The 25,736-nt window shown below is 34.3% G+C and overlaps 5 protein-coding genes and 1 long non-coding RNA gene across 9 annotated transcripts; 4 read left to right on the forward strand and 2 right to left on the reverse strand.

Moving 5' to 3' along the window:
* Positions 1 to 1,555: 1,555 nt before the first annotated feature.
* LOC123311518 lies at positions 1,556 to 5,711 on the forward strand. 4 transcript variants are annotated; one of them, XM_044895545.1, is made up of 7 exons: positions 1,558 to 1,874; positions 1,971 to 2,481; positions 2,583 to 3,126; positions 3,547 to 3,680; positions 3,736 to 3,860; positions 3,961 to 4,167; positions 4,216 to 5,711. In XM_044895545.1, exons 2-7 carry the CDS (start codon positions 2,170 to 2,172, stop codon positions 4,328 to 4,330), a joined length of 1,437 nt encoding a protein of 478 aa, XP_044751480.1. In that variant the 5' UTR covers positions 1,558 to 1,874; positions 1,971 to 2,169; the 3' UTR covers positions 4,331 to 5,711. The 4 variants fall into 4 exon arrangements, with proteins under 4 accessions (XP_044751482.1, XP_044751480.1, XP_044751481.1 ...); XM_044895546.1 differs by having other exon boundaries at positions 1,558 to 1,779; XM_044895547.1 differs by having other exon boundaries at positions 1,556 to 2,481; positions 4,231 to 5,711.
* LOC123311519 lies at positions 3,128 to 3,532 on the reverse strand. The gene is made up of 2 exons (XR_006537492.1): positions 3,315 to 3,532; positions 3,128 to 3,254 (listed from the first exon to the last, which is right to left on the reverse strand). It is a non-coding gene; the product is annotated as an uncharacterized LOC123311519 (long non-coding RNA).
* A 510-nt stretch (positions 5,712 to 6,221) lies between the features above and the next one.
* Positions 6,222 to 7,056, reverse strand: LOC123312458 (protein lethal(2)essential for life-like). Its single transcript, XM_044896903.1, has one exon. The coding sequence runs from the start codon at positions 6,933 to 6,935 to the stop codon at positions 6,366 to 6,368; it is 570 nt and encodes a 189-aa protein (XP_044752838.1). The 5' UTR covers positions 6,936 to 7,056; the 3' UTR covers positions 6,222 to 6,365.
* A 4,237-nt stretch (positions 7,057 to 11,293) lies between these two features.
* On the forward strand, positions 11,294 to 12,122 carry LOC123312459 (protein lethal(2)essential for life-like). Its single transcript, XM_044896904.1, has one exon. The coding sequence runs from the start codon at positions 11,437 to 11,439 to the stop codon at positions 11,995 to 11,997; it is 561 nt and encodes a 186-aa protein (XP_044752839.1). The 5' UTR covers positions 11,294 to 11,436; the 3' UTR covers positions 11,998 to 12,122.
* A 2,595-nt stretch (positions 12,123 to 14,717) lies between these two features.
* On the forward strand, positions 14,718 to 15,464 carry LOC123312461 (protein lethal(2)essential for life-like). The gene has a single exon (XM_044896905.1). The coding sequence runs from the start codon at positions 14,798 to 14,800 to the stop codon at positions 15,350 to 15,352; it is 555 nt and encodes a 184-aa protein (XP_044752840.1). The 5' UTR covers positions 14,718 to 14,797; the 3' UTR covers positions 15,353 to 15,464.
* A 1,895-nt stretch (positions 15,465 to 17,359) lies between these two features.
* On the forward strand, positions 17,360 to 25,120 carry LOC123310886. Its single transcript, XM_044894571.1, has 2 exons — positions 17,360 to 17,980; positions 24,399 to 25,120. Exons 1-2 carry the CDS (start codon positions 17,427 to 17,429, stop codon positions 24,973 to 24,975), a joined length of 1,131 nt encoding a protein of 376 aa, XP_044750506.1. The 5' UTR covers positions 17,360 to 17,426; the 3' UTR covers positions 24,976 to 25,120.
* Positions 25,121 to 25,736: the final 616 nt, after the last annotated feature.

The following is a 25,736-nucleotide window of genomic DNA, read 5'->3' on the forward strand; positions in this document are numbered from 1 at the left end:
TAACATGAGTATAAGTTCGCGTCACTTATTTTTTACCCGTATCGATTTTGATACGTTGGAGATGAAAATTGAAAAATATTCCTATTTAATAACAGCAACTTCCATACTCTTTCGAATGGAACGATAAAAATTTATGTGTAATGTCTAATTCAAGAAAAAAGAACAGGTTTACACAAAATTCAGTGAAATATTCGAAGTCATAGAAAAAATTAACAGTGTTCTCTGTGGTGAAGTTTTCAGTTTTGTCATAGACATAGAGACTATGTCTCTATGTCTATGAGTTTTGTACTGTCTTGGTTGGATTTTGGAGGGCACCATGTTGCCGGAGTGACTTACTTTTCAGAATATTGAGATGTATACTTACCAAAAGATCAGAATCCGTTTGTGCACAAAATATATACATACATGTACGCTAGAATAAATCTCTTTTCGATACAAAAAAGATTCGTAATCAAAATTTGGGATGAGATGATAAAAACTTTCTGCCTCATTTGGTAGTAGGTCGCGTGGATAATGGATATCACAGGTGTGATGTTCTGTGATATCTCAAACGAGAGGTCCAAAGATTATAGATATAATCTTTGAAGAGGTCTAGCTCAATACCTACCAGAGACTTTTTCTCTATGCTTTCTCTATAAAAAGAGAAAGGGTCTCTGGTATCAACCTAATATACTCTTTGCTAACAAATATGCTATCATCGCTAAAATTCTGGTCCTGTTCTGGTCCCAGTATTTAAATGGGAAACTTACGAGTGTAAGTTTCATAAGACCCATGATGCATGATATACGAGCAGAAAACGTATATTACCATCAATTACGACAGGCAGATTAAGATTTTAGAATGTTTTTTGCAGCAGCTCCTGATACCTACTGATGAAGTGTTATGTCCGAAAGCTTGAGTATAAAGAAAATAAGAGTCTTTGTTCTTTGACTGCATTCCCAATAAACCTTCAAATTAATACTTCAAATGTATATGGACTATGGAGGGTAGTCCATCAATCTAACTGCACTGCTGACAACGCACTAACGACGGACTGGTCAGTACTGACCTTAGGTCCTTTCTGGAACTAGTCTAAACTGTCGAATACCTTTTATGGAAGCTTTGTATTATAAAGGGTTTTTATAGACGCAATCGTCTATATATCTATTATATCGCAGTTATTGGCTTTGCATTACACTATATGTTGCTTCTTACTGAAAGGTTTTGAACTACAAAACTAAATATCATAACTTTCACCCATACTGAATATTCCTTTTCACAAACAATAGTGCTGGTATCAGCTGTGCTATATTCGCAACCAACACAGATTACAGAGTAGAACCAATGAACTCAATAAGTTGTCTCTTGCGAATCGGCTCTAATAAAGGTTGGAGAATATCGTTCATCTGAATACTTAAATTATTATAAATCGTAACATAGTCTCACAAAAAAACTGTAAGCTAGTGTAGACCACTATTAAATCGAATATAGAGGAAAACTACCAAAATTTGAAGTCGCAAAAGAGGTTGACAACACCGCACGGTATTTCTGACAGTTCGCTGTTCGCCTTCAGTTATCAGTTATCGCTTCCAGTTACCGAACTGTCAAACAAATGCATGCTTCCGAGTTTTATTTACATTCTCTTCGAATTCGTTCATTGTGATTATGGGAGTGAATATCATAAAAATTTTGCGTGTTCATGAATGAAATGTAGTGAATCCTCATCAACTACGTTATTTTCTGAAGTTGTTATGACAAAATTCTTCCACTGGTTAATTTATTTTTGTGTACGGCAATCGAGTAAGGCAGTTTGATTAATTCATGGTTAACTTCGATTAACATCAAGTGTTGAAAATTACTTTCCTTGTGTCCCAGAAAATAGCATTTTAATAACTGTAAGCAATAAACCTATAAACTGAAATTTTCGAATAAAATTAATACATGCATTAAACTCGTGAAGTAATTACCTATTCTTTTTTTTGTATGATTAGTGGATATTTATGTGGATGCTGAAGATAGTACTGCACACATGGATGTATGCCACTGTGACTGAAAGAATGACAGTTTTGTTCTTTAGTCTTATGGAATGTCCAAAAATTTTAATAAATCATTCAGAAGGATAGTTGGCGTGCAGAAACTTCGACGTTGATAAAACGCGATGACCAAAACATAGTGCGAGTACATCCGAAAATGTCCGAAGGCTTCTCGAATAATCATAGTGCAAAATATTCTGATGGGAATGCCGCCAATTATTACCAACATATAGATACTATTTCCGAAAGTACAGAAAAACTCGATCATCCGTACGACCATATATATGCAACTAATGAAAATTCCAATATCGAAATTCATAAACAGAAATTGAACTGTCAAACTGCCGAAAGTGAGGTTAGGTTTTTAAAACAGTGGTTGCTACTCCATTTAGATTTGATCCAACACCAAAATGAAGAAATTCTAACTAAAGAAAGAACAATACTCATACTCCAACAAGAGAATGAGATGGTAGGTATATCTGGTACGCAAATGTTGTAAAATTTCATGTTTCACCCTACAGCATACATTAATTTGTAATTGTTACATACTACAACTATATTGTTTTCCAGCTTAAAGAACGGTTGAATTGTATGGAACAAAGTGTTTCACTGGAGGATAATAAACAAGAAGGGGTTCATTCTGAAGAAATACAGTTTAAGGAGATAAAACTCGTTGAGGATATGACCCAAGGCTTGGGTTCATGTAATGATATCAAAGATGCAACTCTACTCGAAGTGAATTGTAATAATGTGGACAGTACTTCGTTAGATTCTGAAGCGCGACAAGGACAAAGAAACGAAAATAGTGTAACTGAAACTCAAACTTTCGAAGTCATCAGTAATTCTCTTGACTGTGTTAGTGGATCAACTGATCCCTGTGCGGAATTAAACTTTGATTCCGGCATTGATGCCAATGTGAAAATTGAGAGTGACACATTGGACAATTTGAATTCTTGTGTCGTCTACAATTTCTCAAGTGAACTGGATTCTATGAGACACTTAAGAATGAGCATAAGAAGGAAACGGGTATGTAGCAATTCTTCTGCAGCTTCTCAAAATGGTTATTGTATCGAAGAGAAAAGAACACTTAAGAAACTCAAGAAAAGGAGAAAGAGTAAGTTTACATTTACAATTTATTTCATTATAAAAAGAATATAATTCATCATGTTCATATGCAAATTGCTAAGTTCATTTCCATTTTATTAGATATCATAAAAATATTGATTCATGTTGTAAGGCTTACTGCAAAATAACATGATGAGTAGATAGATATGTCAGTATCAGTATTATTATTATGTTAACCTGTAAAATGAGGGAGAAAGTATTAATACATATGTTATGTATGTTCAATACTGAATCTAGGAGTTTATGCCTAATTAAAAACTGATTTTCTTGGTTGAAATTGATTGATTGCATAATGACAGTTACTTTGACATTTTATAATATTCTATAAACTCATCATGTTTTCTTCTTCTTTCTTAATGAATCTTAACTTTTGACTTGAAGTTGAAATAAGTACTTTTTATTATTACAGAAAGCATCAAAGATAATCAGATAATATATACACCTGACTTTTATGTGAACCAAATAGGAGATCCTGTTCCTGGAATTCCCATGTCTTATGAAACCGAACCTGAAGGTGAAGTAGTTGACAATGCCGTCTTGGAAGTAAGTTGTGGGGTGCTTGAATCTTCCTGATTTTGAAATGTGCTTTCATTTTCAGGTACCTCGTTGGAGGGTAAAAGTGTATGCTAGTTGTTATACCATGGAGGGTACTGAAAACTTGGACGATGAAGTTTTTTTACGCAGACACAACCGATTGGAGATTGATGAAAGACGCAGGAAAAGGTGAGCCTAAAATTTCTAAAACTTAACTGTCCCCTGTATTTTCTATATTTTCATTCTATCAATAATGAGCTGATATTTTTTTTTATTTGCGGATGTCTAGGTGGGATGTACAAAGAATCAGGGAGCAAAGAGTTATTGAGAAGTTGAAGCAAAGACATGAAAAAGCAGAGTATCAAGCAAAAATTGAGATTTCCAACGTAACAAACACCCCTTTGTGGCCATCTTTGGATGATATAAAAATAATAGAAGTTTCTCAAGAATTACCAATATCCAGTTTCGGAGTCCCATTACCTAAAGTAACTGAAAAGTAAGTAAATATATTACCATAGAAATTTCAGCTTAGTGGTTTGAGTAGTTCTCATTTTTGTAGTGACTTCAGTATCACTTGGTTAGATGGTTTAGATTCCAATTTGAGTAAGGACAAAGTACTTTTAAAGAGAGGATCTAGAAGGAGAAAATTAAAGAGATAAATGATCTGTTGAATGGACAATGCGCTTCTTAAAAATGTGATCTTCATTTACACTTCAGAATAATCCAGTGAATATTTATCCAAATCTATTTTTTTTGCTAGACTTCTCCGTTTCTATGAATTGGTAAGATGCTCTGATGTAAATTTGTTGCTGTATAGTTTTCAAATTAGTATTGTGATATAATTGTTAGTTTATATGATTGTTTTACGCTTTATTAAAATATTATGTTGACTACATATCATGATTTTGGAAAAATCCAAATGATTTTTATTAGTTAAATATGTCATTCAGCTTCTTTGTTCGGTTAAATTGATTTCATCTGATTATAATACTCGAGTTGTACATCTTCCCTCTCGAATAATCACAAGATAGATTTCAATTAGAAGTTCTGAGATAAATTGTGATAAATTCAAATTAGAAATGTGTAACTTATGATATTATGTTTGATCTTGGATTTATGGCTAGAGATTTAAATTGATAATTAGTTACTTATTTGAATGAAAAACCAATAATTTGTTTTTTGTACATCACAAATTATTTTTTCTTCAGTGTTTACCAAATGAACTTGTTCCCTAGTCGTCATAATCATGTTTTTTAGTATTAGATCCTTTATTTTCTTAATTTGGTATTAAGTATTTCCCATTTCATTCATAAGTCTTTGTGTGATTGATTATTCATTGTAATTCTTTCTCAATATGAAAAATTATCCTCAAAAATGTAGGTTTATCAATTTTTTTCACATTGAAATTTCATGATCAAGACGAAGTATTCGCGGCGTAAAATTATTGAATTCTGAAAAATTCAGTCAATCCGGTCAATTGTTCTTCTATCACTCATCTACCAAAACAACAGGATCCATCCAAAGGTAACCTTCCGTCGTGGGTTCAAGTCCCACCTGAAAAGTAATTTTTTTCAGACAAACGTGTATACGCCGCGAATTCGTCATTCAAAATTTATCAGAAGTAAACCTCTTTTTTCATAATCATATTCAATTTGATGAAGAATTTGTTGAGATTCAACCAATTATTCAACGGGAAAAACAAATTTTTGACATCAAAGAACTATGAATGGATATTAACAGTAGCTTTGTAAATATGATTTGAAATGTTGTAATTAAGACGAAAGTGTACAGTTGCTGAAAATCTAATAAGCATAGTTAGAAAAGTAGTAGGTATAAATCTCCAACCTTTAATTGTACATACTCTAGAATTTAATGGAGAAACAGATTACTAAAATGAGGTATAAATTTGTGGATATAAGATTAAGTTTCAAATTCCTTTTGAACTGAGAGTTTCAAAAAAACTCGATTTATTTTTATGAAACTGCATTTTAAGTATTCTATGTACAATATGATGTGAAAATTAAATTTTTAAAGAAAGAATTAATGTGTAATCCTCCTTGAATTCTTCCCATACATTTCCTGAATTTTTTTCACATGTTATTGAGATAAGTAGAAACAAATGTTAACAAGGTCAAGTGTTTTTAATGCTGAATTTCAAAATCTAAAAACTTAGGAAACTGGTCATATCACTCATATCAACAAAATTTGCCTTTAGCTAATATGAAATATTGATCAGAAATGTCTAATCTATACTTTTTTCTTCAGAGGAAATTTGGAACTATTTTGTACAGATGTACACTAACATTTTAAAATTGACAAAGACAAACGTTAGGACCGCGATGAAAACAGTTTTGTTAGGGGGCACAATAGACCTTAAGGTCACAGTGAACTGTAACCCCTTCTCACTATATATAGGACCTAGGACTTGCATTTCCGATTCTGTTAATGCTCGAAAAAATATAGGTTAAATTTTCTTTTCAAATTTGGGTTTTTGACTTGAAATCGTTATAAAACCATTGTCCAAACCGCGATTGGAAAAAAACACATATATACCTACTTAAGAATTCATTTATTGAAACAAAAAAAGTATAGGAATGTAAAACAGTCTTACAAAAGCTAGATGAAAATCTAGAAGAATACTTCAACAACTTAACATACAAAATACATAGAAATATCGAGAAAAAATACTTCAATTTATTTTATTTCTTTCTTTTCTTCCTTCTCCGGCTTCTTCTGTTCTACCTTGGCAGGCTGACCAGTCTTCATGATTGGAATGGTTTTGTGATCGATGCTCTTGTCAACGTTGATTCTCGGTGCTGTGATGGTTAGTACACCATCCGAAGATAACTTGGACTCGACTTTGTTATAGTCGCAGTCTTTAGGAATGACATATTTTCTTACAAAATGCCTGGAGATGAAACCGTGATCGTCTTCTTTCTCTTCATGCTTTCCTTCAATCGTGATGGTATTGTTTCCAGTCGCCTTCACAGTAATTTCTTCAGGTTTGAATTGCTGCACATCCAAATTGGCTTGAAACCTATCTTTGTCGATGGAAATTGTTGAGCCGACATCTCTCTGCGACATCGATGTTCTCCATGGGCGAATGTAACCAACAGTTGGATGAGCCTTCAGATAAGCAGCAAGCATACTAGGATCGGTGATTGGGCTCAAGAGGTCGTCGGCATCCAAAGATAGGCCAAAATGTTGGTCCAAAAGACGGGATGGTCTGGTGTAGGCATCCAAAATATACGGTAGAAGAGACATTTTCAACAAGTATTCACTACTCTTGACTTTGATCAACAAAAGATTCAGAGACTGTTAGAATTATCGCTCTCGAAATGTTACTGACACGAATGAATTCTCAAATCTGAAGTTGTTGAGGCAGTCTGGCGTTTAAATATAGCCATAGAATTTTCCAGAAGTCTACGCTTGCGCGTTCTAGAATATTCGCGAATCTACAGCCAACCGCCAATAAAATTCGAGATGCTATTACATGTGTTCATCGGATAGAATCACTGTCACAATTATCGTTTTTGCCCGGTTGTTCTTGAACAACAGTGTTATCATTTTTATTTTTATTATTCAAATTCAAATCTAATATTTGATTGAGTAGTAGCAGAAGGCAAAAAAAATTGAAAGTAAATATAGTCTTCATCGTATGATTCGGCACTTCTGCAAAAAACTTTTCGTAGACTGCTATGATAAAAATTTCAAATTCCCTAAAGCTTCAAACAATTTAATTCATCATCAAGCTGTTTTTTCGTTTCGAAACAAAAAATATCTAACAATAGACAAGGAGTACGAAACCACACGGGCCCGTTTTCTGAGGGTAACGAAGTGTTATGCATTATTTTGTTTCATGTTATTCGGTAGTTTTCAAAAAATGTTCTATAAAAGATAGATTGCTATCTTAGAGATTTAAAATTTTCGAAAGACTGCGCCAAACAATTTTACCGTCAAGCTGAAAATGAAAAATCTATTTAGTACTACACTTTATACGAAATCATTAATTAGTTTAGTATTAGTTTCATACGGTACTAGCGCGAGTGCCTATAAACACTTATTACTTGTTACATATATTCTTAGCAATGATATATAATACCTAATTTTAGTTCAAAATAATTTAACAGGTAATAATTCAACTGTGCTGCAGATCTTTGATATAAGATCTGTGTGGTGACCAACAAAAATTAAATAAAATTTTTAGTCCAATAAATAATATATGGTCTGCCTCTTCCAATTCCATACACGAATTCTTAATTCATCTATTCATCGCGTTGTCAGATTCATTTAAGTGCAGCAATTCGAAACATTTTTCAATCTGGCATTCTTTCAGTTTTTTTAATGAGGAGGACCTAATTTTTTTTGAATAAACTCATATATTTATCTATCGATTAATGATCTCGAATATTAACGAGCTCTCGTTGCTCGCACGTTAAAACATATAGATCATTATTATCATTAGTAATAGTTAATTAATATCTCAAATTAATGAAATAGATAGCTGAATAACTATTATGTAGTAAGACTGATTCAAGGTTCATTTTGATAGACTTCAATTTGCCTTGTTCTACACAGTCCCATCATCAAGAATTCTAAGAGAGAAATTATGTTTGAAAATTGTCAAATATTGAAATCAATTGATTATAGCCACGAGCTAATAAGATATATGCAGAATAGAACCCGAATCGTTTACCAAATTTCAATGATTTACTTTCTGCAGTTTTGCGAAAACTCGGATTTTTCATTTGTGTTGTAATCAAAATATTTCAACCCGTTGAATTGTTTCAGAACTGTAATTTCTTATAATATTCATCATTTTCGATTTTAAAAATCGATTTCGATTCTAAAAGTTTATTATGTACCTTCCTATTATGTACATTCATTCGAATCAAATTATTCGTATCAAGAAACAGTACTCTAAAATGGCTTAAATTTGATTATAAGATATCACAAATGATGGTATCCACCAATAAATCAACCGGTAAAGTTATTGATGTACTTTATGGGTACTATACATTGAACTAAAGAAAGTCTTTAGTTCAATGGTACTATATCCGATGAACGGATTTCCGCCTAGAGTAGAACAATTCGAGACTATTCGAGAATTTCCCGATTGCAGCCGAACTCCAGAATTTTCGCGAGAGTTCCTGTGAAACCAAGCCCTTTACAATGTTGCCGGATGCTACTGAATTGAATATAAAGTTTTTTGCAGTACGCAAAAGAAATGTTTAACTTCTTTCACAATGTATTCAATCAAATTGATTCTCGTTCAGAAGTTAAATTCGAAATAATGTCTTCGAGACGTGGAGAACTTTGTCGAAAAACAGAAAATATTGGAGAACTGTATGCATTTTTTGGAGGATTTCTCCATAATCGTGCAGTTTTCATTTTCCAAAATATCCCCTTTTCAAACTCATCTCTTGCATTTATGCTTTGATACTGAGTAAATAAAGATGGAGTGTTTTTCATACTGAAAATTCTAAATTCGGAAATCATACTTTTATTATACATAAATATAGGGCTTTTGCCCTTGCAAATGCTTTCTCATTTCGTTGTGTGTTTTTACACACAAAGAAATTATGATTTAATAAGTGATAGGTATCCATATCAATCGGCTTAGACTTTTGAAGATGACCGCAGTGTTCTTGAATGAGATTTGGATGAAAGATTTCATTCATTATTGGAATATGTATTCATGGGTATATTATTGAAAAAAAAAAAAATTCGAATCTTTCGAGTTTATTTTTAATTTTTGAATCCCTATTAGTGACTCCAAAAAGGAACTGATGGAAATGCATTAAGCTTCAATTAATACCTAATTGAAAAAATGATGATGTTGGTGATGAGTTTGAAGGACAAATTAATTACTGTTAATTCGATTTCTTCTAAATCTTTTTCTCAGAATAATTAATTTATCTTTTTCACCACACAGATTTTTCGAAGTTTTTTTTTGTACGATAATCTGAGCTGCTTATAACCAATACATATTGTATGGTGTACTTTGTAATACGAATATTAATTACTTGAAAACTATCGAAGTAGTGCCATAATGTTCCAAATGGGAAAAATGATTGAAGGAAGTTATATTTTTTTCGTTCTCGGTTTCAAAAGTTTATCACTGAAATAACAAACTGAATCTGTTTCAAATATTCGACAAATTTTCAAATTATTACAGAAATTTTCGAATCATTTTTTCAGCGTGTCACGCCATTTATTGAGGTGATTGCAAACAAATAATCAAAAAATATCAATAAAAAAAGTTGAGAATTCGGCGTTAATCGCTATTCGATTTCTGATTTTTCTGAAAATTAATATGAACCGAGATCTTCTTTATCAAAGTCTTTTCCTAATTATACTTGTGACGTGACTGACGACGCCAGTCAGACGTTCTAATTTAACGCTGTCATTTGACATCATTATTAATTTTGTAATTTATTTATTTGATGAAACAATTCCAGAGTTCCAAAAATCAACAAAATCTTAGACGTTTTATCTCAACAAGATCAGATAATAGAAAGTTGAAGTGCGCACAGAACGTTAGCCTGAACGTAAACGTTAACGTGACAAATAACGTCAAATATAACGTTTACGTGTTGTAATGAAATTTGAGTTGAAGTACTGCCATCATGAAACGTCAGACGTTAAGCATAACCTATCAATTTGGAATTTGATTTCGTTTGGCTGGAACTCTCTTTTATCTAATATCTAATATTGAACCTCGACAGCTGGAATAATATTTTGAATATTGATGTTTTAATGATTATATGCATAATAAAAAGAATTTTCAACTTGGAAGTATTTTATTATCAATGAAATGTTTAAGTGTTAGAGACATGAGAATCTCAGTGGAGTTTCAGCCATTTCCTTACTGAATGTAATCTGATACTGATTTACTGCTTACTGATTGCTGGGTGTGTTGGACGGACTAACCCAAACCTGCCACCGCGACCAACGGTCTATTGTAGCACACAAGCATGCTCAAAGAGCTAAATCTCTCCCTCTAGTCCCATCCTACCCAAAAAGCAAAGATTATAGAGTAGACAAAGATTATAGAGTAGACTCTATAATCTTTGCCAAAAAGGAGATGATGTCGGAGGGGGAGTGATTCTTGAGTTCTTCTAGGATCATCTTCGGAGAGCCGAAAACTCCGAGTCTGACCCTGTCTGCCGCCGGGCAGTCACAGAGGATATGTAATCTGATAACGAAGTTTCATAACTTAATCCTTTTGATAACTATAAAATCAATGCTGATTTCCTTTAACTTTCATTCATTATGAGAAAATACATGGGAATGGGAAATGTAAACAATTACCGTTTGAGGTTATTGAGAATTGCATTCAACAGCCAAAATTCGGCCATTCGCAAGTCATCGGTGCTACTCGTTTAACGTTCGGTTAACGTACGTCGATGTTTAAGGTATACGTGGGAGACCGCTAGTTTACGTAGGCCGTAAAGCTGACGCTAACGTTAACGTTAAAAACGGACGAATGAGCATGCGTAGATGTCAATTATAACGTTAACGTTTACGTTCATGGCTGCACTTCAACTCTCTAATATCGATAAACGCACGTTATCAATCACAGCTGAGTTTTTTCAATGTTTCCATTCATTCTTCATACGACGATGAAGGAAAACGACCCCCTGTTGGCAACACCGCAATCCTTCCAGAAGAGTCTGCGAATATTCGATCGTTTTCTTGTTTACATTCGAAATCTCCATCAGTCGGAAAAAAAAGTGAAGTTCGGGAAAGAAAACCGGCGAAAATGCCTAAAAAGAAATTTTCCGTCGAGAAAATCAGACCTATTCACATCCCGGATTCACAATTCGGCATCTTGTATGATCCTGAAGAACTCATCAGGAAGATAAGGCTTTGTGAGCCAGACCCGTCCCACAATCCAGAGCTACCCCATGGTTATATTCGTCCTTGGAAAGACCCAGACGTCAAGGATGCCGGCTCAACGGTGTCCATGGATGAGGAAAAGTACGAGGCCATTCTGGACGTGAAGCAGTTCAGCCCAGAAGAATTAACTGTTTCCATAGACGGTGTGCATGTGGTGTCCGTTGAGGGGGATCAAAAGGATAAAAAAGACCATGGCGCCCTCGTAGATCGTTATTTCAAGAGAACATTCTACGTGCCCCCTGTTTTCGACTGCGAAAAAGTCCAGTGCACATTGTCTTCAGACGGAATCATTATTATTACCATACCCAGACTTGAACCGGTGGAATATGACGAGAAAAAAGTGATTCCTATCGTGCAGACTGGTGAATCTATCAGAGATGAAGTCATCAAGAGGGTGGAAGCCATCAAAAAAGAAAATTTGTAGATGAACTAATTATTGGTTCCTTATTTATTGTAAAGTCTACTATAGAAAATTAAGCCATTCCCGTGCTGTGAGAGTTATATTTATTTTTTCTTCAACTTTGATGTTAAATATATAACTGTTCTTGTAAAATTTTTTTCATTCGAAATTTTTTAGCGTTAGAACGTCGGTAATGAGTACCACGAAAATTGCAGGGTGTGAATGAGTACCTACCTAAATTGAGAGGTGATTCTTTGTCAAAAAATAGTGTGTCTTTCATAATTTATTTTTTTTGACAGCTTAGATACAGCTCCCATAAGATGGCACTTCATGAGATAGGCTTATTGAAAACGGCCGTTAGTCGTTTTAAATAATGAACAGAAAAAAAATATGGGTTGCCATTTAAAAAAAATGAAGATTTTGATGAATTTCTGTTTTGATAATGGATCTACGTTTTCGTGGACCCTGTATATAATATGGTTATTTACAAAGAAAATTTTTAGTGTTTCATTTATTTACTAGACACAGTCCAAATTTGAATCAATTACATAGAATAGGGACGGAGCTGTAGTCCTTAATGTAAAAGTACCTCAAACTGTCAAAATATTAATAAAAAGTCAAATTTCTCGAAAACCGTTGAGAATTCAAGCATAGTTGTGTTAACAAACTTATATTCAAATTTAACAAGGAATTCAAAAATGTATATTGTATATATAGGATGTTCCATTTGAAATAGCGAAGTTGATAGCTGTGCAGAAAAAACGAAACACTTTGTATAGTTCTCAATAATTTTAGGACTACTCAAAAAGAGGAAAGGTTTATTTCAAACTCTTTTATGTAGAGTTAATAGAATTAGAGTAATCCACCGCTGCCCCATGGCGCGAACACCCTGTATGTAGTAGTAATAATTTGGGTTGAACAATGTGATTGCAAAAAATCTTCCGTCCCTCAAGTTTTGCTTGAAATGATAAGATCTACTTTTTTTATATCCAGAATTGATCAAGTAACCTAACATGAAATTCGATGCCTCTTGAATTTTAATGAATGCTTATAATCAGAATGAATAAGGCGCTTTACTTCCCCACCTTTAATTGGTTTATTGTACTGCGATCTGGCATCAAAACAAATTTAAATTCTTCTACAATAGGTATTATTATATGTTCCAATAGTATCCCAAATAATAACAGCAATTATTTTTTCAAACTGTTGTTACGTCCGTATTCTGCATAGCAACAGGATCGACACAACCGTCCTTATCAGAACAGGTTTCCTTTGTAAAAATACCTAGGGAGAGATTTAGCATTTGATCTTTGATTTTTCAACAAGGGCTGGTAAATACTCACTGATTTGATTCAGAGTCGATACAACATTTTTGAAGTGCATAAGTGAATCTTTGAATTCCTATTTAAATGTTATTATTATACCTAATTGAAAATAGCAGATGCTAAAAGCGCATCCGTTGTAATTATTGATTTAAAGTTTGTCAAGGATCTGGTCAATTAAAATCATCTTTAATTATGGGATAATTGCAATGCAATTAAAAGTAAGACAAATGGATAAGGGCTGTGTCATTCATTTCAACTATAAATGAAAGTAATAAATCCTACTTCTCAATTGAATCAATAAAACCAATATAATTTCATTTTTTTATGTCTGACAAAAACATTTCTTTCCGTCATTTATTTAGGAATTGGGAATTAATCCGACTCCTGACATCCTTATACTCTGGTGAAGATAAAAATGGAAAATTTTCTGATAATGATTATCGGAAGGAACCATAACATTTCCTTCCTAGAAATTACATAAGTTCAGCGGTTTGTTTATCGTGAAATTTTTCTGACCTTGATTTCAATCAATCTTATGCGAAATTGCGCTGGTCGGTTATGTTATTCAAGTTTCACTTTCAAGGATACGATCGTCTGGGCTGGAGTCTAGATAATTTAACCTTTCAGCACTGTTCTACAGCTGTTGTCCCTTTTAGCGTTGAAATTCTGCTACTCGCGTCCTGTTGGAAATCGATAAAATGACGTTGATTTCATAGACAAAACAAATAATAATCATTTATTATTATTCTATGGCTGGTTTTCAATGATCAGGGCCGTCGTTAGCACCACCATAAAGAATTTTCTCCTTCTCCTTCTACTCTGTAATCTGTGATTTTCTCGTTGCCCCTAATAGTTTTCATAACATAAAGAAGCATTCAATAAATTGAAAGAAATATAAAGCATGAGCACTATGAGCAGTCTTATCAACAAGTGATATATTGTTAAGAAACCTGTTTCGACTCATGCTATGGTTAAACCCCAAGCATCGAGGTGACAATACATTATTGTAAAAAAAATATCTGACTCTAAAAAATTTTGTTTCCATGAGTGAAAAATTATTCGGGTTTGAAAAAGTAACCTGCGATATGAAAATCACATTGTATGTGTATTCAATCACACACCCTTCTACTTAGTGGTCTAACTAAATCAATTTATTTGGTCTTGGTCGTTATTCACAAAATGTTGCCCTGATATCGAGTTATCTCTGAAAAAAAATCACTTTAGTCAACATCCCAAATTTCGATTTTAGAATACAGCGAGAACACAGTGACAGTATCCGATGAACGATAATCGATTGTGTATTTCTAGTTGCCTATTTGCTAGAACGTCCCGATCTTTCTGGAACGACTACAGCCCCCTCTCTTGTTTATTTCTAGAAAATTCGTACAGATATATAAGCGCGAGTGGGATTCTGTCTAGCCAGAATAATCGAAAACGCATCGAAGTTTATTATAAGCGACTTGAAATAAAAGTGAAGTGCGAATAATCCAAGCTTGAAAATGGCATTACTACCACTGTTGTTCGAGAACTACGTTCGTCCAACTCGTCTTTTGGACCAGCAATTCGGTTTATGTTTGGATCCCGAAGACCTGTTAGCCCCTGTGCTCGACCCGGGACATGTTCTTGGCCATTTCAGAAGTCCTGTGGGGTATATTCGTCCTTGGAGAACAGCCCTTTCTCAGAGAGACGTTGGATCTACCCTGGCCATCGACAAAGACACCTTCAAAGCCAACTTGGACGTTCAGCAGTTCAAACCAGAAGAGATAACTGTGAAAGTTACTGGTAATAACACCATCAACATCGAAGGAAAACACGAGGAAAAGCAAGATGAGCACGGTTTCATATCTAGGCAGTTCGTGAGAAGATATGTTTTACCAAAAGACTGCGATATTAATAAAATAGAATCGAAATTATCATCTGATGGTGTGCTTACCATAACTGCGCCTAGGAACAAACCAGAAGAGGCCGAAAATAAAAGCATCCCTATAACACAAACTGGTCAACCGGCAAAGATCGAACAGAAGAAAGAAGAGAAAGTTGAAAAGAAAGTGTAGGAAATTTTTTTATTTTGATATGAGTGTAATATTAAGTTTATGAGGTTCTAAGTTGTTAAGACTGTTATTTAATTTTTATACATATTTGTAATAAAATAAAAAATTAATTTTACAACAAATTTTGTTCTTATTTCATACTCCACAGTTTCAATTCCTCTTTGAGAGTGTTTAAACAAAACATCTATTGTAATTTTATTGTGGCTTTAGTTCGACACATGATAAATTTTGTATTTGCATGAGGTCTATATGCCATGTTTCTGACAATATTTCAAAAAAACCAATAACTCTAAAGTGTGTCTTTGGCCTCAAAATACATAAAAAAGTGAGAATGAGAATATGATAAGAATAACAATTCCCAACAAAAAATTTGGAAATAATTGCGTATTTTTAGTTTCTGAGAATTTCATGTGGTGTGTGTGCATCTCAAATATTTCCATATATGTATGAATGATCAATACCGTCATTATGACAATAAGATACTAGTCACATTCAATTGACTTGAAGGAAACTTATGGAAAAATTTAAATAAAAAATAAAGTGATTTAATTCAACTATGCTTGGCTTAAAAAACTTATTGAAACCCATCCTACTGCGAAATAGGAAAATAGGTTTATCTTAGAAATGAGGAAAAAACAACTCTTGACACACTTGTTTCTTGGACTTGTGTTAACATATTTCAGACATCAATGGAAAACAATTCTTTGCTACAGTCGAAAATCACCTCACTCGTACTCAAACTTCATTCGTAGGTATTTCTACAGAAATGCTTAGAAAATACACAAAGAATTTATTTTCTCATCAATGAATTGATAACTTGTTTGAATGAAAAATTGAATCCTTCAATAAACACTATGATTTCTCGACAATATCAAGGACATAAACCGAGATTAGACGTAATTACCGTTAAGGAAATACATAAGTTCAGTGATTAGTTTATCGTGCAATTTTCCTGACCTTGATTTGAATCAATACCATTGAGTATTAATACTCAATGTCAATACCTATTATGCGAAATTGCGCTGGTCGGTTATGTTCAGACAAAACTAATAATTGAGTAGTGGAATTAATGTCTGAGAATTGAATATTAATGAATATATTAATTGTCTGCATGCCGTTAATATATTCATTAAAACTAATAATAATAAATTATTATTAGTCTATGGTTGGTTCCAATGATCAGGGCTAGCCTTAGCACCACCATAAAGAATTTTCTCGGTGTCCTCTTATAGTTTTCCTAACATGAAAAAATAATCAATACATTTTTGTCTGGGGTATGGGGAGCAACAAGAAATGTAAAAGAAATATATTGCATGAACAGTCTAATCAACAAGTGATATATTGATAAAAAACCTGTTTCGACTTATACTATGGTTAAACCCCAAGCATCGAGGGGACAATCATCAGAGAGTTTGTCTCTGCAATCATTTATTTAGAAAAAAATTTCTGGCTCTATAAAATTTTGCTTCCAAGATTAGAAAAAATATTCGTATTTGAAAAGTAACCCGCGATATGAATATCGCATTGCATTTGCATGTGTTATCAATCACACACACTTCTACTCAATGGTCTAACTAATGACCATATGCAACGTTTCACTAAACGAGATTATTTCCCTAAACGTCTTTTTTTTCCATACAGATTCTACGTTTAAACGTCGTTTTAGAGCTTAAACTTCATTCAATCAAATGGGTCACACGGCTCTAAATCAATTTATTTGGTCGTCATTCACAAAATGTTGCCGTAATCTCAAGTTGTCACTAAAATTATTATAAAAAAAATTATTTACTTTAGTCAATATATCAAATTTCGATTCTTGAATACCTTCAGCTAGAATAAAGTGACAATATCCGATGAACGGTAATCCATTGTGTATTTCTAGTAGCCTATTTGCTAGAACGTCCTGATCTTTCTGGAACGTCTGCAGCCCCCTCTCTTGTTTATTTCCAGAAAATTCGTACGGATATATAAGAGCGAGCGGTATTCTGTCTAACCAGAATAATCGAATAATCGAAAACACATCGAAGTTATAAGCGCCTTGAAATTAAAGTGAAGTGCGAATATTCCTAGCTTGAAAATGGCATTGCTACCACTGTTGTTCGACAACTACATTCGTCCAACTCGTCTTTTGGACCAGCAATTCGGTTTATGTTTGGATCCCGAAGACCTGCTAGCCCCTGTGCTCGATCCAGGACACAGGTTTGGACATTTCAGAAGTCCTGTGGGATATATTCGTCCTTGGAGAACAGCTCTTTCTCAGAGAGACGTTGGATCTACCCTGGCCATCGACAAAGACACCTTCAAAGCCAACTTGGACGTACAGCAGTTCAAACCAGAAGAGATAACTGTGAAAGTTACTGGTAATAACACCATCACCATCGATAGAAAACACGAGGAAAAGCAAGATGAGCACGGTTTCATCTCTAGGCAGTTCGTGAGAAGATATGTTTTACCAAAAGACTGCGATATTAATAAAATAGAATCGAAATTATCATCTGATGGTGTGCTTACCATAACTGCGCCTAGGAACAAACCAGAAGAGGCCGAAAATAAAAGCATCCCTATAACACAAACTGGTCAACCGGCGAAGATCGAACAGAAGAAAGAAGAGAAAGTTGAAAAGAAAGTGTAGGAAATTAAAAAAAAAATTTTATTTTGATATGACTGTAATATTAAGTTTATGAGGTTCCAAGTTGTTAAGACTGTTATTTAATTTTGATACATATTTGTAATAAAATAAAAATTAATTTTACAAAAAATTTTTTCCTTATTTCATACTCCTCAGTTTCAATTCCTGTTTGAGAGGGTTTAAACAAAACATCTAATGGAATTTCATTGTGGTTTTAGCTCGATACATGATAATTTTTGTATTTTGTATTTGAGGTCTATTCCATGTTTCTGACAACATTTCAAAAAAATCAATAACTCTAAAGTGTATGTCTTTGACCTCAAAATACATAAAAAAGTGAGGATTAGAATACGATAAGAATAACAATTTTCAACGAAAAATTTGGAAATAATAATTTTTTGAGTTTGCGTATTTTTAGTTTCTGAGAATTTCATGTGTTGTGCATCCCGAACATTTGAATATATGTATGAATCAGAGACAAACTCTCTGGTATGAATGATCAATATCGTCATTATGACAATAAGATACTAGTCAAATTCAATTGACTTGAAGGAAACTTATGAAAAAATTTAAATAAAATATGAAGTGATTTAATTCAACTATGCTTGGATTTAAATTTAAAAACTTATTGAAACCCATCCTACTTCGAAATAGGTATCTCTTAGAAATGAGAAAAAAACAACTCTTAACACACTAGTTTCTTGGACTTGTGTTAACATATTTCAGATATCAATGGAAAACAATTCTTTGCTATAGTCGAAAAAAACCTCACTCGTACTCAAACTTCATTCGTAGGTATTTGTACAGAAATTCTTAGAAAATATACAAACAATTTGTTTTCTCAACAATGAACTGATAACTTGTTTGAATGAAAAATTGAATCCTTCAATGAACACTATAATTTCTCGAGAATACCAAGGACATAAACCGAGATTAGACGAAATTGGCGTTAAGGCATTACATAAGTTCAGTGGTTTGTTTATCGTGTAATTTTCTGGACCTTGATTTGAATCTATACCTATTATGCGAAACTACGCTGGTCGGTTATGTTCAGACAAAACTAATAATAATCATATATTATTTTATTATTAGTCTATGGTTGGTTTCCAAAGATCAGGGCCGGCCTTAGATCACCATTAAGAAATTTATCGGTGCCCCCTTATAGTTTTCCTAACATGAAAAAGTATTCAATACATTTTTGTCTGGGTTATGAGGAGCAACAAGAAATGTAAACGAAATAAAATGCATGAACAGTGTCTAATCAACAAGTGATTTTTGATAAAATACCTATTACGACTTATGCGATGGTTGAACCCCAATTATCGAGGTGACAATCATTAATTATAAAAAAAAATTCTGGCTCTAAAAAATGTTGCTTCCATGATTGGAAAAATCATGGTTTGAAAAGTAACCTGCGATATGAAAATCATATTGCATATGTATTCAATCACACAAACTTCTACTCAATGGTCTTATGCCCGTAAGATTAATCGTAGTTTAAACTTCCGATTAAAGTTAATCTATGGTTTAAACCGTCGTGTTGAGATCAAGTACAAAATGAGAAGAGATTAACTAATCCTGTGCAGTTGCCAAAATAGTTAGCTGAACTAATTGATACGCATTGGTTGTCATTTCTTAGTTTTCTGTGTTAATCTTTGGATCAGTGCTTCTGTCACACTGCAGCGATCAATTTATTTATTTATTGTGTTCTGTTGTGATCTTTGTATCAGCATTATTATTGTTATATTATTGAGGTGTGAGGTAAAACCTATAGTTGATACATAGCATTCAGTGCTTCCTCTCTGAAAATATCTATATTTAGTATCTAACGAAAGGCAAATTTCGAAGTGGAAATAAGGAAATGCTTTTGAACATAGCAATTCAGAAGATGGATTGCAAGTGAGACAGAATATGAATTTGAATATTGATATTTCACCTTGAGGTAGGGTGACTTATTTTTTTCTCAATCTCACTCAAAATTGCTCTTGCTGAAGTTTTGGAGATCGAATGAATTCGATATCATCCCATTTATCCTAATGATTTTCTCGATCACGGATAATATGGTCTATCATGATACCTATTGAAATCATTCAACTCGTGCAAGATTTCAGTAGCTGAATCCGAATCACTATATCATATTCCAATTCCATGTTCATTTTCAAACATTGAACTCAATAATTCTCTAACCGGCAACGCAAACCTAAACACAATTTCTTGAATCAAAACAAACAACAAACTTCAAAAAACTTCATGGAAGCTGCTAGAAAATAGTTTCATAGAATATATAGGGTTTAATCCCTTTTGGATGGATTAAACCTACCGTCCAGAAGGTTTAAACTAATCGATAGTTTAAACCATCCTTGCTGGATAAACTTTGTTTGATCTTAAGAAATAATCGTTATCCAAAGTTATCATAGTCATTTTTGGTTTAAACTACCATTAATCTTACGGGCCTAACTAAATCAATTTATTCGGTCGTTATTGACAAAATGTTGCCATAATCTCGAGTTATCCCTGAAATTCTTATAAAAAATTTACTTTAGTCAATATCTCAAATTTCGATTCTATAAGGCTGGAAACGCACCGGATGCAACATTTTGTTGCGAGACGTTGCGCATCATTTTGTCTCGCAACAAAATGTTGCAAGCTAAAATCTAACTATCTTTCGCTTGCAACATTTCGGTTGCAAAAAAATTTTTCCTAGTGTATTTCTGAAGTTTGACAGGATCACACGTATTTCGACTTTCGTGTTTTCGAGGTGAATTAATTTGTATACGTATAGAAAATGGACCCGAATATCCTTATATGGCAATTTCTCCAATTACTGGAACCTGAAAAGAAGATTTGGATACATCCTTTAAACAGAAAAAGAAACATACTGGGATTCATTGGAGAGCTCAGGAATGATCCAGAGAAATTTTATAACTATTGCCGAATGAACATCGAAACTTTCGACCATCTTTTGAGTTTAATCAAAGAAAAAATTCCCAAGCAAGATACGAATTATTATTATTATTCATATTATAACTATGACTTTAGCCTTGCGGCTTTCACACTCGGAGGAGTGTGAATTTTCCTCTGGGGAGCCAGAGGAAAATTCACTTATCCCAGATATCTCAGATATTAAAAGGATTAAGCTCTGTTGGAGCTCTTTCCAGGTTTTCGGGCTCGTGGTGGTGGTCGGGTTCGGATCGCTCCTCGGCTTCCTGCTGTAGGTTGGATTCCTGCTCCACCCGCACTTCCTGTCGGAGCAGACGGTGTTCCTCTGAATTTCCCATGTACTTGCGTTTAGTTCTCGCCGTTCCCAGCAGTACCGCCTTCTGCATGACTCTATAGATATTTTCGTCCAGCTGAAGTTTCCTCAAGTTCTCTAGTAGTTTCTTCGGTATCAGGCCTGTAGACGATATGACAATAGGGATGGTCTTGACATCTTTCAGCTTCCACTGTCTCCTGGTTTGCTCCTCGAGATCTCTGTACTTTGAAATTTTTTCAGTGTGCCTATCTAGAAGATTGTTATTATTTGGAATCGCCACATCGATGAATAGTGCTCTGTCCTCATCCTTATTGAGCAATATGAGGTCTGGTCTATTGTGGGTTATTTTTCGGTCTGTGATAACCCTGCGATCCCAGTATAGCTTGTGATGTTCATTTTCCAATACAGCATCCGGATGGTAATTGTAATAAGGAACCTTTTTCGAACTTAGAAGTTGGTGTTTTAGTGCCAATTCTTGGTGAAGAATCTGGGCAACGGCATCATGTCTATTTTTGTACTCCGTGCCCGCGAACTTCTGACATCCCCCGGTGATGTGCTGGATAGTTTCATGTGTCGCACAGCCATAACGACAGCTATCGTCCGCCACTGAGGCATCCTTGGCGATATATTTCATGTAGTTCCTTGTTGGAATTACCTGATCCTGGATGGCGAGCATGAAGCCCTCTGTCTCAGGAAACAACCTTCCGGAAGTCAACCAGTAGTTCGACGCAGATATGTCGACGTAATCATGGTCAATCAGTTTCTGCATTTTACTTTCTGCAGAGTGTTCGACGGTTTCCAAGTGGTCCTGCTATAGCTTTAACGGTGTGGAAGTATCAGCAACACAAACTACTTGATGGAGTTCTGATGAAGTAGCCTTGCTACAGTTTGGAGGTCATGAAGACTATTGAGAAATGTCCTATAGTATATAACATTACTAGCAAGGTAAGAGGGTTTTTACCTCCTTGAGCCAGTAAAACCCGTTACCTTGCGTGTATTGTTTTATATTTTATTTGTTTCTCATTTGTAAAAAGGTTAGATAAATTCAAAAAATCTCAATAATTTGTCGCAAATGTCGTAAGCTATGGAAGCGTTGCCATGAACATGTCTGTTTATTTTTCTTTACATTTGTTTTGGCGAAAGCGAAAATGAATGTACCAAAAGAAATTATTGAGGCAGCCAGCAGTGTAGCTTCAAGTTTATTACCTACAAAATCAGCTTCAAGGTACGAGCGAGAATACGACGACTTCAAAAAGTGGCAAAACAAAAATAGTGTGATTGGGGTAACTGAAGAAGTTTTGTTGGTCTACTTGAATCAACTATCAGCTAGATTCAGCCCTAATACTTTATGGGCAAAATGGTCTATGCTGAAAAGCTGCTTGGAAATGAAAGAAAATGCCCCTGTTCGCAGGTTTGTTTTCCTTAAAAAATTTATTCAAAAATATGACGTTTAGTTGTCATTTGCAGATTTCAAAAGGTAATAGCGTTTCTGAAACGAAAAAATGAGCGTTATACGCCAAAAAAGGCCAAGGTATTAAGTAAAGAAGAGGCTGAACAATTTCTTTTACATGCTCCTGATGACCAGTGGTTGCTGGCGAAAATTGTAACAATATTTGGGATTTTTGGATGTTGTCGATGTGACGAAATTCTCTCCTTAAACATGAATGATGTAGAAGATATGGGAAAATACGTTATTGTGACATTGCGGCAAACAAAAAATTTAACAACAAGAAGATTCACCATAACCGATGATGGCTGCAGCTTCAAGCCCTGCATGTTATATAGAAAATATGTAAATCTTCGGCCAGTATCAACTCTTTCATCATCAAAAATCTGTGTTACTGGAAATAACAATTGTACCATGATTTCCAACATATATGACGATAAAACAAAATTTTCTAATGTAAATAATACTACTAACTTGTAAAAATTTTGCAAGTTAACTGTCAGTTTTACAAGTTAGTGACTTGATAAAATAAACATTCTTGATTAATATTGTGTTTTTGGAAACTGACATTTACAAATGAGAAACAAATAAAAACATTAACTGCAATGCGCTTTTGCTATTTTTTGTGCTTGATACTGAAAAATAAGTTCTTTTCGCTCCAAGTATACCTACAACTATATCATTTGGCCATCAGGTTTTTTGTTTTTTCAGAAACTCCTGAAACTTGAAAGGGGAACTCTGTCAAAAATATCGAGTGTCGTCTGACTATGTTTCGGGTGAAAAATTGGAAATGAATTTAAAAATATGTAGAATATTTGTCTCCAAATATGTAATGGCACTAGAGTTTGATGATTGCTGTGGATATAATCGTTTCCACTGCATGAGTTTACTCAATTATGGTTGTTTTCTGCTTTTCATTTCAGTTACGAATATGTAGCGTACGATGAAGAAAACAGTCAAATTTTAATTACAGAATAGAACAGGTATAAATTTTCTTGCATTGGTGACGCAATGAGATGCAGTATGCCTCATAATGTAAAAGCAAAAAGTGACCTAAATCAACTATTGACTAAAGTATAGTTTGTATTATTTCTACTCATCATCTGGACAACAGAACTTCGATCAATAGATCAATCCTCTAGTATGTTGCAAGGTGAATGTTGCAACCTCTTCGGCAGGGCTGCTTCGCCTTTTTGTTGCGAAACGTCTCGCAACGTTGCAAGCAGTGACTTTCTTCCCATTTCATTCTGAAGGAACGAGAAGCTTGCAACATCTTGAAACAAAATGTTGCATTCGATCATTTCGAACTTTCGGTAGAGCACCTACTAAATTTGATGCGAAACACCTCGCAACGTCTCGCAACGTTTCGTACCCGTGTTGCAAGCGGTGCGTGCCGTCCCATTTGATTCTGAAGAAAATGCGGAGCTTGCAACATCTTGCAACATCCCGCAACGTCTCGCAACAAAATGTTGCATCCGGTGCGTTTCCAGCCGAACACAGCGAGAATGAAGTGACATCATCCGATGAACGGTAATCGATTGTGTATTTTTAGTAGCCTATTTGCTAGAACGTCCCGATCTTTCTGGAACGTCTGCAGCCCCCTCTCTTGTTTATTTCCAGAAAATTCGTACGGATATATAAGCGCGAGCGGTATTCTGCTGTCTAACCAGAATAATCGAAAACGCATCGAAGTTATAAGCGCCTTGAAATTAAAGTGAAGTGCGAATATTCCTAGCTTGAAAATGGCATTGCTACCACTGTTGTTCGACAACTACGTTCGTCCAACTCGTCTTTTGGACCAGCAATTCGGTTTATGTTTGGATCCCGAAGACCTGCTAGCCCCTGTGCTCGATCCAGGACACAGGTTTGGACATTTCAGAAGTCCTGTGGGATATATTCGTCCTTGGAGAACAGCTCTTTCTCAGAGAGACGTTGGATCTACCCTGGCCATCGACAAAGACACCTTCAAAGCCAACTTGGACGTACAGCAGTTCAAACCAGAAGAGATAACTGTGAAAGTTACTGGTAATAACACCATCACCATCGAAGGAAAACACGAGGAAAAGCAAGATGAGCACGGTTTCATCTCTAGGCAGTTCGTGAGAAGATATGTTTTACCAAAAGACTGCGATATTAATAAAATAGAATCGAAATTATCATCTGATGGTGTGCTTACTATAACTGCGCCTAGGAACAAACCAGAAGAGGCCGAAAATAAAAGCATCCCTATAACACAAACTGGTCAACCGGCGAAGATCGAACAGAAGAAAGAAGAGAGGGTTGAAAAGAAAGTGTAGGAAATTATAATTTTTTTCAATATCTTTGTAAGTTTTTCATTTTGATGTGAGAGTAATATTAAGTTTATGAGGTTCCAAGTTGTTAAGACTGTTATATAATTTTTATACATATTTGTAATAAAATAAAAATTAATTTTACAAACAATCTTTTCCTTATTTCATACTCCTCAGTTTCAATTCCTGTTTGAGAGGGTTTAAACAAAACATCTAATGTAATTTTATTGTGGCTTTAGTTCGACACATGATAAATTTTGTATTGAGGTCTATGCCATGTTTCTGACTACATTTCAGAAAAATCAATAATTCTAAAGTGTATGTCTTTGACCTCAAAACACATAAAAAGTGAGAATTAGAATACGATAAGAATTTGGAAATAATAATAATTTTCTGAGTTTGCGTATTTTTAGTTTCTGAGAATTTCATATGGTGTGCATCTCGAACATTTCCGTGTATCTACAGGTTGGGCAAAATTCGCTGTCTACTGAAGGGATCTCGAGAACTATAGCAGCTAGAAGAAAACACCTTCTCGAGCTCTTTTTTCCTGACTATTCAAAATCTGAAAACAGATCCAGCCTAATGTTCATAGATTTTGAGTTATGAACGAAAATTGAGAAATTGTCAATTTCAATGAAGCTGAATAACTCGCTTGTTTGAACTCATATTCGAATTCCGTTCTTACATTCTATAGGCACTTTTTAATGAGGAATTTGAATATGATATTATTACACTTTTTGATCCAGTCATTTTCGAGATACGACAGG

This window comes from Coccinella septempunctata, chromosome 4, assembly GCF_907165205.1.
Source record: "Coccinella septempunctata chromosome 4, icCocSept1.1, whole genome shotgun sequence".
Taxonomy (NCBI): Eukaryota; Metazoa; Arthropoda; class Insecta; order Coleoptera; family Coccinellidae; genus Coccinella; species Coccinella septempunctata.

Bases quoted from the DNA above. Each gene is read 5' to 3' on its own strand.
- LOC123312459 (XM_044896904.1), top strand. From the start codon at position 11,437: ATGCCTAAAAAGAAATTTTCCGTCGAGAAAATCAGACCTATTCACATC.
- LOC123310886 (XM_044894571.1), top strand. From the start codon at position 17,427: ATGGCATTGCTACCACTGTTGTTCGACAACTACATTCGTCCAACTCGT. The intron at 17,981-24,398 runs GGAAATTAAAAA...ATTAAAGTGAAG, and splicing joins AAAGTTGAAAAGAAAGTGTA to TGCGAATATTCCTAGCTTGA.
- LOC123312458 (XM_044896903.1), bottom strand. From the start codon at position 6,935: ATGTCTCTTCTACCGTATATTTTGGATGCCTACACCAGACCATCCCGT.
- LOC123311518 (XM_044895544.1), top strand. From the start codon at position 2,170: ATGTCCGAAGGCTTCTCGAATAATCATAGTGCAAAATATTCTGATGGG. The intron at 3,127-3,546 runs GTAAGTTTACAT...TTATTATTACAG, and splicing joins ACTCAAGAAAAGGAGAAAGA to AAAGCATCAAAGATAATCAG. The intron at 4,168-4,215 runs GTAAGTAAATAT...TGGTTTGAGTAG, and splicing joins TTACCTAAAGTAACTGAAAA to TTCTCATTTTTGTAGTGACT.
- LOC123312461 (XM_044896905.1), top strand. From the start codon at position 14,798: ATGGCATTACTACCACTGTTGTTCGAGAACTACGTTCGTCCAACTCGT.